The following is a 13473-nucleotide window of genomic DNA, read 5'->3' as shown; positions in this document are numbered from 1 at the left end:
ATTGTCATGTAAAATATAAGAAGCAATGCGCGTGTAATCTTTACTCTACTATCGTTGAAGAAAGACAGAAAAAGACGTTCGTGACTCGGCGAACTCAAAAGGAACTTTTAGAACGTTTGCGCGGACGTGTGTCCGTAGTTTATTAACTACCGCTAAATTCGAGTGCAACTAGTTCGTGACTGTAAATCTCAACGAAAATTCATGTTACACTTTTGCAGAGTTCAGTCTTCGCTCTCTTAGTTATATATATCACGTCATCGTGACAGTAAAATCGATGTCTGTTTAAAGAGAATTTATATTCAGTGAAAAATCAAAGCTATAAGTGTTAAACAAAATTTCTATTAAACAGCAAGATGTGGATACAGTAGATAAATACAATAGAATAGACATGGTAGAGAAATCAAATTTGATAATCAAGAAATATAATTTTAATAAGCGTAATTTTCGATATCATATAGATATGTAAAATTATTAAAAGTCCATAATTATATGATTATGTTTATTCAAGAAATAATATTTGGTAATGATTTCATGAAATTATGTTTATTCAATGGATAACGTAATCGATGCAAATATATCTTGTTATTAAAAAATGGAATTTATCGAAATAACATTTTAGAGAGCTAATTTCAATCACTATGAACTTTCTCCCTTACCTTTTTCGTCCTGCGGCACATCGGCATTACTGAGACTTCTGGTGAACTGACTTCTCTTATCGTGCTCGTCATGGCCATTGTCGATGACCTGGCGTCTGGACGTCTTCTCGTACGAGCTCGACTGACTGGTGTACTCGCTGCTTTCGGGCATAGATGAAGAACGACGATTCCGAGCGTCGTCGTCGTCGCGACGATCGGCGACGGCGGCGACGACGTCGACGTCGTAAATGGATTTTTTTCGGGATCGTCGTCGAGCGGACGACAAGGATGACGGCGGCAACGGTGGCAGAAACGTCGACGCCACATCGGCGACATTGGCGAGCGGCGACGTTTTCGTGTTTTGTGGGTGTTGGTGGTGATGATCGTCGATCCGTGGGTGGTAGTTTTTAGCAGTGTCGGAGGTAGCGGTTTGGGAATCAAAGAGACTCGAATTAGCGTTACCAGGGCGGGGTGCTCGGTTACGGGGCCTACGCGGATCGCACGGGCCAAATCCGCAGTTCTCGCTGCATTGGCTCTCGCTCTCCATCGAGTACTCGTAGTACTCGAGGGTGTCGCTGATCGCCACGTTCCTCTTACTACTTCCCTGCGGTTGCTGGTGCTGCGCTTGCTGCTGCTGATGCTGCCGTTGCTGCTGCGGTTGCTGCTGATACTGCTGACTTGAGTGCCGCTGTTGCTGCTGATGGAGCTGCACGAATTGCTGCTGACGCTGCCTCTTCTCGAGCATTTCGAGATCCCTAGCCTCCGGACAGCTGCTGTTCCGCCTACGATATCTATGCTTCGTCTCTAACGATGAACGCCGAAGATCGTCACCCTTTCGCGATAGCGATCCCGACCTACCTAACTCCGAGGAGGACAGTGCTAGCTCACGACACTCCGGGCAACTACTCTTACGCCTAGTGCGCGATACGTATCGCGCATCGCGACTCGAAGAACGTTGCGACCCTGACCTAACTAGCCCGCGTGCCACCGGATAACTGCGATCCTGATATCGGTCCTCGTGATCGTATCTTGCGTCTAAGTAGCTATCACGGTCTTGTTCCGCGTCAAAGAAGCCCGATCTAATGCCGTCGTTTGTTCTAGCGTCCGCCACGTAGCCCGAAGTACGACGGAAATAATCAGCGCCGACTACCGTCTCCATTGACCCGAACTCCTCGTCAGATTCCAGTACAGTTCTCTCACCGTTTCCTCGCGGACCATACATTCGTAGATCTCTACTCTCTGGACAACTGCTGTTTCGCTTGCGACGGTACATACGTCTGGCGCGGTCTGCAAGCGAGTTCACGTCTTCGTCTGAGTGTAGGGTCGGCGTGGACTCCGTTCGTTGGATTGTCATCAATTTCTTGCTCTCCATTCTCGATTGAGCGCCTGACACGTCTCTGGTCCGTGGCAGGGTCTCGTAGTCACCTGCGCCTCCATCTCTACTGCCTCTCCTATTTCTTCGCCTTCGTCTTCGCGGCACGAATCCATCCTCGTATGTTTCCGCCTTACTGTGCGTAGTCCAATAATCGTAGTCGTCGGACGAACGAAAACTGACGTAATCGTTCGTCGTGAACTTTTTGTCATCATCATCAGATAGTGCATAACATTTTCCCTGAACAGCACAAGAACGTTTCGTTATATCATGAAAATATTCACCTTCGCGCACTGATCCACTAGTTCTTAAGGCACAAATGCCTTTGTCTAGGTAACTAAACTGCTTCTGTTCGTAGTCCTTTTCCCGATCTATAAATCCTTCGTCGTAATCAGTGTCCCAGTTCTCGCGAGTCTTATACCTATCCTCTTGATAAGAACGACCAGTTGCTCCATGAGACCGCAGGACACCTTTTACGTTCTTCGACATCCACTCATCCATGTTAGTGGATTTTGTGACATCGTGGATTTTTGTGGCGGTTCTCGCGAGAATATCACGATCATAATTTTTACTAGATGAAAAAGTTTCCTCAATATTACTATAGACATCACCAATCGAAGTACGAAGATCGCTGTCTACTTTCTTCGTTCTTGTCCCTGGAGATATATCCCTAATATACGAGGTGTCGTGATTCAAGTAACTTCCATCCATGTATTTTTTCTTACTAGTATCATCCTTGTCCAGAACATTTCTAAGATTAGCACGGTCGTTGTCACTGAAGAGACCATTGTCGTCCGTTAAACGGGAACTATAAGAAGCTTGATAATCGTCGGTCTCGGTGTTCTGCTTGTCGAAACTTGGAACGTAAATCTCCGTTCCTGTTTCGCCGCAACTAAATTCCGAGTCATATCCATAAAACGGTTTGTGGTCCTGATCGAGCAGAAAATCGTAATTTGTCTCTTTATTCGTGAGACTCGTAGGCACTTTGTCGTCACCGTTAGAATCGTAGTAGGATTTGCTCTGATCGTCCAGCGCCGGTATCTTGTCACCATACCCGGCGTCGCTGAGAGAGAGATTCCGCTTGAGTTTTCTTCTGGCCGTCCTGAGACTGTCGTCGCTGAATATGTTGCTCGAAATGCTCTCGTACTCGAAACTCTTGGCCCGGCGCGATAGCAGACCGACGGCCCCTGGCCTAGTATCGAAACGATCACCGTATGTATCGTGCATCACGTCGAAGCTCCTAGTCTTAGCGGACAAAAAAGACCTACGCGGATGCAATCTAGCGTCTATGCTCCTAATATCGAAATGATCAGGGAAGTCGATCGAATCGACAATCGGTCGCCTTGTCCTCGTCTTCGTCCTCGTCGTCATGGTCATCGTCGTCGTCGTCGTCGTCGTCGTCGTCGTCGTCGTCATCGACGTCGTCGTCGTCATCGTCGTTTTCATCACCGCGGAATTGTTACGTGCACGCGACAATGTATCAAATCCTCCTGCGAGATACGGCGTCGAATACCTAGAGCGAAACTTTTCCACAAAACGATCGTTAAAGTTGACGCGGAGGCAATCTTCGACGTATATCGCCGGTATACGATTCTTAGCGCTACTAGCTACGAGTCTCTCTGGCTTGAGTATGTACCCCTCGGAAACGCTGTACTCGCTGGTCTCGGAGCTGTAATATCTCAGCATGTTCTCGTCGACGGTCTGCGATCTCGTGAATGGCGTACACATCTTTTTGTACAACGAGCGTACCACTGCGGACTTGCTCCGTACGAGGGGATGTAGGGTGGGACACTTGCTAGGGTTGTTGCTTTTGGGCTTGATGGGACAATGACATTCGCTGTAGGGTACCCTAAGTTTGTGCCTGCGCCTATTGCGCCTAGGGGGCGAAGGTATGGGGGATATGGCACCGGGTATTAAAACTGTCGGTCTGTAAACAATGTTTTTCATATAGAGAGTTTAGCACTTTTGCGGGAACACAGCCAAAGGGTAAGCCCATTCCGCTTTTCATCTTTCTTTAGCTCCTTTTTCTCTCTTTTTTTTTTTTATTATTTAACCGCGCGTTCGCGATCGATCGAACGCATATCGGTCATTAACATCTCAGAACTCGACTCTGTCGATTCGCCGAGAACAACGGGTCGGCATTTCAGAAGAGACACGCGGCGATCGATGTACTTAGCAATGCTTTTTCTTCATTTCTATGAACGCGATGAGACACAACTACCTAACCGTTCGACCAACGCCACGCACTGATCCCTGCTTTCTTAGAATGGGATACTAATTAAATGGACATTGACACAGTGCATAGGAAGTGCAATCTAATCGTTCTATAGAGAAGGCGCGAAGGATATCGGAAGACTTGACTCGTACACAAGCAGGATGTGAAAATGTGCAACTACGGGATATCCATTTAGTTGACAATGTCCATTTAATCCAGGGATTTTCCTTGACTCGAGAGGTTGAGCCGATGAGTGTGCTATTCTTCAGATTATCGATTTTATCGTGACATAAAGGATGTATTACGATGCATCCTAATGTTACAGCGATATATGTTTAAAACAGCACGCTCGATGCTCAGATCCTCCTTTCTAACGGGGTATTCTATTGAATCTGCGTTGCTTTGCACATTGACTGCCGCAACGCGAGGTAATTCGTATGCTAAAATAACGGAAATTTAATTATAAAACTATACTCACATTAGCGCTCTCGATCCACGTGGACGTTCCGATTGAGTACTAAAGGCACTGCTCGTTACCGAAGCTATGCTTTCCATGTCAGAATCTCCAAGATCACCCAATACATCTTTGTCGGGACTTAAATGCCCCCTCCTCGGCCTGTGCATTCTGTGAGCGTGACTGTGTGACAATGTTAATGGATCGTGTCCGATTGAAGGAAGATCCGAGTCCGAAAGGCCACTATAATGCCTTTCCCAGCCTGAGAATAAATTAATCAATTATTGAAGATACACAATAAAAATTTATAAAAAGAATAAGTTAATATATTGACTGTTATCTTGGTTTTCATTCTTTCAGTAGTACCAAAAAAATAAGCGAATATCGGAAAAATGCAATAACTTTTCCGATAAAAAACATTAAACCTCTCATACCCGTGCTCCTGTATATCGACTGTCTGTTGCGATGTCTCATGAATCTTGCTCGTTCCTCAAAATCTTGCGCGACTCTTTCCTTTAAAGCTGCCGGGATTTGAGGTAGCTGACGTTTCTTTGGCGATCCAGTAGGTGTAGCGGTCGCCGATCTCGAGCCAAATCTAAATAGGAGCAATGGTAAGTCCAGTTCTGATTCCCACAAGTATGTAATCTAGATAATGTCAAAAGAGTTTTCCCCCTGTGATATTTTATACCTCGTCGTATGAACGTATCCGTGCGAGTAGGGAATCGATCTATGCTCGGGTGGAGACAAGGAACGATGACCGGTGGGACTCTGAGACCTTCCTCGATATCTAATGCTTGGAGAATCCATAGGTGCCGCGCTATGCGACCTGTGACCCATCATTCCCCGATGGATCTCGTCCTGCGGTACGTATTTAATAATGTACATCTCAATAAATGTTATCTAATAACATGTATATTTCAAAAATAGAATATCTATATTCTTTTTCCATTCACGCATTGAGAGAACGATTTTACTAAAGCATCTAAAAATGTAATTAAGTACAGATTTGAAAATAATTTTGTTTAAGCCATCAAAATAATTATGTAAGATGTTCTTAAACTAATTGCTAGAATGTTAAAACTTTTTGCAGCATTGTCATCAACGCTTAAATTCTACACAATTACTTTGATGATCCAATAAAATTATTTTCAGATCTAACTAAGTTTTTAAATACTTCAACAGAACTATGCGTAATCATCGATTATAAGCCATGTTATTTATTTTAGTCTAGTTAAAAGTTCCCGTCAAAGCTCAGATATTGTCACTTTCTTTTATAAATGCTCCATTAAAAAAATTTTTCCGATCAGTGCTCAGATGATAATTAAAAACATAAACCTCGAACGCTTACCTTACGATATGTCTGGTAACTCGAGCCGATAGTAGCGGGTTGGTCACGAGAAATCATTAGGGCTGCCCTTTTGCGTCCCTGAGGTGACATATCTCTTCGACTCCGATGCTCACCATCGATGCAGAGTTCTCTCTCCGGCGGTGGGCTAGAATAGTGGCTGCTCCAGCATGCGTTCATTTTTTTTCATCAATCAGTGAATGTTGCGTGCCTTACAAGTTAAATGAGGCGAGTGCTGTGATCTCGCGCTAATCATTAAAATGCATGCGGCCAGGATGGTGGGAAAGCGGAAAAAAAGATGTTCAGAACGCTAGGAGCGAGAATGAGCTACACAGCACCGAGGACGGAGCCAAAACATCAAAATAAAAATAAAATCCGCAAAGTCCTTTCATTCGTTATCTTTCAAATCTTCTTCGTATCTTTCATATTTTGGCACATAAAATATAAGCGTGAGCTCAATTCGACTTTTCAGATTGCAAACTGCGAATGCGTATCTCCTAATTTGGCGCGAAGCAGCTCCAAGTTACTCGGCAATGCAGTCGAACGTTCTCCTTGGTGTTCTCGATCGCGAGACTCTTTTCGTTGCCAAAAATGAAAGTATGCGCGATAAAAAAAGAGGGTGACTCGCCATAAATTAAGAATATGCCGTGTAAGTGCGTTAGATGAGTGCCAAGTACTACGTAAGTATTGCACGTCGAAAAGAACGACCGTGGCGCGAAGTGTGTAAGATATCCAGAATAATTTTCACCACTTTTGGCAACGAAAATCTGGCGAATCGCAATCGAAGCTTCGAGAAACTCAATCCACCCCGGCCGATGCACTGCAATGCACTAAGCATTCTAGAAGCCATGTCTTGTCGCATCTAATACAATATGCGTATATGCAAGAAGCAATGACAGCATGACGTCTAAAGTGCCTACATGAATGGCGATTTGCTAAATATTCGTATTTAACATATCGTTGTTCATTTCACTATGTTTTCGCGCCTTGACAAAGAACGAAAACGAAGGATAGATATTGTCTCAAAAATTTTATAACACTGAAACATATTGTGCATTGCAATATTCACCGACTTGCGTATACAATATCGCGCGCGTAAAAAAGTACAAAAGACGTTAGAGATTTTCTGTTTGTCGATAGTAGTTCCCGTCACCGACGACGTCCGTATCAGGGTCGCTGTTTCTTTTTTTCTCCGAAAAAAAAAAGAAAGGACACTTTCTTTCCTCCTTTCCTCCCATCCACGCTTGGAAGTAATATCCTTGTCAAATGAAGGTCTTTGTTGTCCGTTCTTAAATTAAATTAGCTATATGATCACGTCAGTACACGTCCCGTTGTCACGTCCCTATTACATCTCCGGCTTGTCGGCATGACTAACTGACTGATCTACGCGCAATACAGAACCTAGCGGTGAGGATGCAAGACGTGTGACTGCGTGATTCGTGAAAGAGAAGATATAAATTGTAATGGCCGTACCGCTTATAATTTGACGGCATATTATGAAACCTAAAAAATAAATCACAAAGCACACGATTAAAATTAAAATCAATGGGCGATGGCGCGGCCGCGGCCGACGCGTCATTGTCTATTTTTTTTATCTCTCCACAAGTTATACATTTTTAATATGAAACATTTTGTCCGCATTAAATGTATCAATTTAAAATATGTCCAACAACAGATTTTTATAGACGCGTATCCTAACAAAAATTTCTGGTTGAAAATGGACGAATTAGAAGAGTCTGATCATATTTATCAGAATTCTGGTTATCTCAATTGGAATTATAATAGATCAAATTAGAACATTCTTTGTCCATTTTTGACCTGAATTCCAATTAATGCAACCAGACTATTTTTTCAGTGTAATATTTTTTAATTCTATCAATATTTTTAGGATATCGCGAGGACACGAAAAAAATGGTATAGAATTTGTATAATAGTATGGAAATAAATTTTTTTGTAATTCTCGTGTGATACATCAGAAAACCTATTCGTAGTTCGCCATTAAATATATATAATAACGTCCGCGCAGAATTATAATAATAATATTTTATTAAAATGTAGACATTTTGTTCATTGTATTAGTCGTCGGGTTGATTTGACGACGATAGATATGTTAATATAACTGGCGAAACCCTTTCGAATAATCTCATTAAACGATATTGAAGGTTGTTTAAATATGCGTAGGATGTCCGCTGCTCTCAAAGCAGACTGGAATGTTTCAATTATTCGGAGAAAGCTTTTACAGGCTAATGCGCGCTTAGAAGCGTTCACTTTGCAGATCGAAGCTGTACGATATAAAAAAAAGTGCAGAGCGACGCCGGATAGTATCTCGGCTTATCCTCATCTCTGCCACTCTACCTGCCAAGCCTATCGAAGATAGCCTACGTGTTCATTGAATTCGCTACATTGATTCGATTTGCCGCGTGTATCGTCGATGAAAAATTTTATGGGCAAGCTATCTTTAAAGCGAGAGCAAGACGTGTGTTGACATTAAAACAATTTCAAAAAGTTTACTTGCTAAAGGGAGTTGAGGGGAATATGAGAATTATAAATATCGCGCATATGCATATCACGAATTTTGTTACGTAATAAATTTCGTTGTCGTTGATGATTAATTCACATCAATGCAGATTTCACAAACTTCATATTTTTGTAACTGAATAATTTATTACAACAGCAATAAATTATTATGTATTTAACTTTCTTCTCTGAGATCCATTAATTTAGTAACTGTGCGATTTGGAATGAGCTCATTATTGTTATAGATTAACTCTTAAAACAGTTATCTTCTTATCTTCATTTTCTTTTGACGTGTACTATTGTTTCTTTCATTTCGCACACAAGTAGAGACTCGAAAACTTCGACACAAAAATTACTTTACACTCAAGAATAATAATCGGAAATTGTCACTGAAGTATTAATATGAATACGAATTTCAGACTGACTTCCGGAGCTAGCAACGGTCGCGGGACAACTGCTATGTCAATTGGCTTGTTGCCCAGTTTTATAACTTAGCTTTTACCCTCTCTCTTTCTTTCGATTGACCCCTCCCGTTCGAGTCTTATCTTTTTTCAGACATCCGTTAGCTATCATTTATTTTATATATTCGTACTTGTCTCTATTTTCCCTCTGCACTTGGCTTACATTTTAGTCGCGTAAGAAAGAAAGCAAATCAGAACTCAATATCGGAACCGCTTCCAAAATTTCACGGAAACTATTTTCAAATTATTAAAAGAAACAACTCTCTACAATAACTTTATGACAAATGATCGGTAAAAAGAGTAAAAGAAATTAATGAAGACTTTTTTATCGTGTATTTATTTTAAGCCACGTAAAGTTCTCTCTAATTGCATAGATTCGATAAACGTCCAATTCTAACGGTAGGATATTAAAGGAAGAAGTTCTTGGGGAAAATATTCTGTATCGTACACTGAAATAACGTTTCTTTGTACAATAAAGATCGTAACAATAACGATAATAGTTACGACATCTGTAAACTAGATTTTAAATCGAGGACAGCAACTCTGCCAAATTAACATTGTAATTCCTACCCATCAAGTATGCTGAATTCATTTGGATGCCGTATTTAATTTTCAGTAATGTATAAAATATAGACTTATCTCTATTCGATATCTTATGATTCTCGCATAAACGTTTCGATTTGCGTATGACGGATTTATGCAGTATTCAACGGAGACATTATAAGCTAGTTGAATTAAGCGATTTTTTTTCCGACAGTTTCAATATACTCTCTTTCGTTAGACCAGGAGATTTATATATATTACAAAGATTTTAAGAAATAGTCTTACCTAGAGGAACTGCCAATACTGCTTATGCTGGCACCGTCAGCCGTTCTCCTCTGTTCTCTAGACACGTCACAATCCGTAATGTCGCACTCCGAGGTGTCGGAGTCACTTAATCTCGAGGTGGTCGATGGCGGACTAAGATGACAATCTATCATGTCATCATCTTGGTAATGCCTGAAGAGTAAAAATAGTTAATAGTCTTAACGGTAATAGCCATTTTGTCGCAATATTAAATTTATTTTTATTTGTTTAGAAACAAAAGAATATGGACAGAATGAATTTGTCGTAAAATACAGATTTCTGAGACCCACGAGATAAGACATTGCACAATGTTACGTCACATTATACGCAGAGAGAGAGGTATAACATAGGAACATTGTCAAACATTCCGTAAGGGATTCGTATCGATGCGAAGCATTTATTTGATCGCTTTTAGCATTGGCATTGGAACTACTAGCATCCGCGAGTGCGAGTCATACCTAACGTGCCGGTGTTCTCCGTGAGCGGTCAGAGAATGCCATTCTGGTTCCTCGTCCAGGAGACATACTGCCAATTCCAGGACAGCCTCGCCGAGGAAATCGTTCGCCTCGTACCTAGCGTAGTCCCAGACCGTAATCTCCAGTGCTCTCTTCCTCAGCTCCGAACGTCTGACTCCATTATAAACGAAAGTCTGATTCCATCTGGGATCGTTCGTGTTTGCCACAGTCTTCGTACGTCGTTTCGATTTTTCGCTATAGTGACATTTAAAAAAAGAGCGTATAAAATATCCGAAAGTTTAGTCGGTAATTATGTTAGAATAAAATAGACCACAAACTGAATAATCATTGTTAAAATATTTTGCACGGAAAGAACAATTTTGATAAAATATCTAAAAATTTAGGTAGATACAGACCTGAAAATAATCTTGTTGGACCATCAAAATAATTATGCAGAAAACTCAAGCATGATGAGCAATGCTGCATAAAGTTTCAACATTCTATCAACCAGTTTGAGCGTCCTACATAATTATTTTGCTAATCTAACAAAATTATTTTCAGACCTACATAACTAAATATTTTTAGGTCTACTTCAGCAAAACCGTTCTTTTTCGTGTAAAACAAAATTATAATGTTAACGTATTTACATCAAATAATATATTTTAAACAATGTATTTAGTTGAGTTTTCATGATATTTGATTGAATTATCTGTAGATGCTTCGATGCTCAAATTATGAATATCGGAGCATTCACAGGTATTACGCGTATTTCTTCGAAATTTTCGATTGAAATGTACTGTCATCGAATACTATAAAATAATAATACTCAGTAAATTCACTTACCTTTTGTCAGGAAGCAGAAAAACTTTGGCGTAAGGGTTTCTAGGTTGGCCGTTGCTCTTTGGGGTGAGCCCCGCGGCGCATATTATCGTGACGATCAGCTGAAGTCCCACGGGATCGAAGCCCAGCTTCACCTGGATGCTGCCGCCCACGTTCGCATTTCCGGTCGGATGTCGGGAGTGTCGACTGCGTCCTTGGGCGTACAGGTCCGGCGAGCCCGGCGACGTCACTAAAACCGAGGGTTTCTCACGCCTCGCGTCGTACAATTCTGCAAGTGATCGTGCAGCTTCGACTAGGATATAACTTTCCGTATCTACGATCTTGCAGCGATTCACGTGAAGAGAAGGTACGCGCGAGATTCGTCATGAGGAAAGTAACGAATAGAAGTAAGAGACGACGGTAAATGCAGAAGAAGAAATTCGGGTGATCCAATGAATGAACAAACTCTCATGCTTTCATTGCGCTAACATATTTATTGCCAACCGATCACTGGCACTCACATTTATTGGCAATGAATATGTTAATATTTATGTTCATACGATATGTATTAGATAAATACTCAAACGACGAAAGATTGAAAATGTATCCTCAAGACGTCCAAAGTAGTATTTGAAAGATTGAGATGTCTATTAGACGTCTGTTCGAAAAATCTCTGCGTCGATCGGATACTTGAGTGTGCGAAATTATAGATGCGAAAACCAAGTTCTATCTCACAACGTCATCGAACCCCTAGGGATGTTGCAAAATCGATAAACTATTTCTGAACAGTTCTGGAAACACCCACGTCTTTCGTAGAAGTGGAGTCCGCATGCACGGGTTCTCACAATCACGGAAATCCGTGACAACGAGCCACGAAAGGAATAAGGGGAGTTATTATGATAATAATGTTAGATCGATATATAGTGGAGATAATAGACAGTAGTGAATACAGCAAATTACACTTATCCATAAGGATTACACGAGATACTCGTGATTTGTTATAAGTAGAGAGGAAGCACGATATGAGGGATTTATATATTATATATCGGCATCTTTATATCTTGTATAATACATATAATATATAATAGTTGTTGCTCCCATAAGACTATACCTATACAACGGTGCTCTTTTAACGAAGGGAGGAGGAGGGGTGCATTAGCACTACGATCTACAACTACGTTAAACATCGACGATACTCAAGGCAGAATAAATAGTAAATCAATCTTCGTTGCTTCGCCATACATCTTGTCGTAGCATCGAAATCATGATTCCGGTCCCGTTTGTTGAGATTTGAAGGCAAAATCTCACGAAACGGTGGTCGATAATGGAGATAAAAGGCTAATGGTACAGGCAAGAAACACTGATCAATAGAAAATGGTTTAAAGAAAGTTGTCTGAGGCCTACCCCATAGTAAGCATTTCTTAAGACCTGAAATGCGAAAAATGTAATCCGTAGCATAATGTTATTTTTTATATGCTTAATACGTATACTCATGCGAGTAACGCAGTGTTAGTAACGAGAGGCACATTGCACTGTTTTATGTGTAATGAGATTTAATTAATAAATATTTTATTAATCAGAATAATTATTTTTCAACTCTCTTCCGTCTGTTTTTAATTTGTGCTGATTTTCTTATTGTTCATCTTCCCGATAAATCTTACCTAAAATAGAGCAAGAAGATTTACGGAAAAATTTTTTTGAATGAAACAAACTACGTTAATATTTTCTTTGATCAACTAAAAGGAAGATGTAAATGCATTTCAAACAAAATACTTCTGATTCTATAATAATCACATTCAGTTTAAAACAACACATCTTCCTAATGTACTCTTTTCTAACTCTTTGTTGCTACATCCAAATTGACATCCTGAGAAGAATGAAAGCCGATCTACCTAAAACGATCTGATCCCTTTTAATTGTATAATTACCATTTGTGTATATACCTGCAGAATACAAACAATAACGTTACAACAATATAATTATAATTGCTCATTTAATATATAATAGTACAAATATAATAATAATATAACACATGTTGTATAACACACTGTTCAGTAGAAAATTATAACATTAAGGAGTTATATATGTTTAGAGGGCTGAAAAAAGCGATTTTTAAGGATTTTTTTTAAACAAAATGAAACCATATACATTTGTTTAAGTTTACATATCCAATAAAGTTATATTTGAAGTATATTTCAAAATTTTTTCGTACAAAAATATTCAATAATTGTGAATCTGTGCCGGTCTACGGAGATGTGTTTTAAAAAAAGTGGTTTTGCGGTGAGCAGCATAACTCGGCAGGAACTCATCTGAAATCAGAAATCCAAAAAAAATTCATTAGTACATGACAATAG

The 13473-nt window shown here is 40.4% G+C and overlaps 1 protein-coding gene across 5 annotated transcripts in view; it reads right to left on the bottom strand.

Moving 5' to 3' along the window:
• Rim (Rab3 interacting molecule) overlaps positions 1 to 13473 on the bottom strand; it is a 63698-nt gene that overhangs the window by 11950 nt on the left and 38275 nt on the right. For 3 of the 5 annotated variants that reach the window (XM_018518446.1, XM_018518448.1, XM_018518449.1), the window contains exons 10-18: positions 11144 to 11408; positions 10304 to 10555; positions 9828 to 9998; positions 7495 to 7524; positions 6025 to 6181; positions 5365 to 5534; positions 5111 to 5271; positions 4701 to 4938; positions 657 to 793 (exon numbers count right to left, since the gene is read on the bottom strand). In XM_018518446.1, coding sequence (XP_018373948.1) covers positions 657 to 793; positions 4701 to 4938; positions 5111 to 5271; positions 5365 to 5534; positions 6025 to 6181; positions 7495 to 7524; positions 9828 to 9998; positions 10304 to 10555; positions 11144 to 11408 — 1581 coding nt within the window. Of the gene's footprint in view, positions 1 to 656; positions 3302 to 3481; positions 3935 to 4700; positions 4939 to 5101; positions 5272 to 5364; positions 5535 to 6024; positions 6182 to 7494; positions 7525 to 9827; positions 9999 to 10303; positions 10556 to 11143; positions 11444 to 12523; positions 12548 to 12947; positions 12958 to 13473 lie in introns of all 5 variants that reach the window. The other 2 variants (XM_018518451.1, XM_018518447.1) reach the window with 2 other exon arrangements.

This window comes from Trachymyrmex cornetzi, unplaced genomic scaffold (genome assembly GCF_001594075.2).
Source record: "Trachymyrmex cornetzi isolate Tcor2-1 unplaced genomic scaffold, Tcor1.1 scaffold75, whole genome shotgun sequence".
NCBI lineage: Eukaryota > Metazoa > Arthropoda > Insecta > Hymenoptera > Formicidae > Trachymyrmex > Trachymyrmex cornetzi.
The sequence above is the reverse complement of the archived record's forward strand: the minus strand, read 5'-3'. Positions and strand labels throughout refer to the sequence as shown.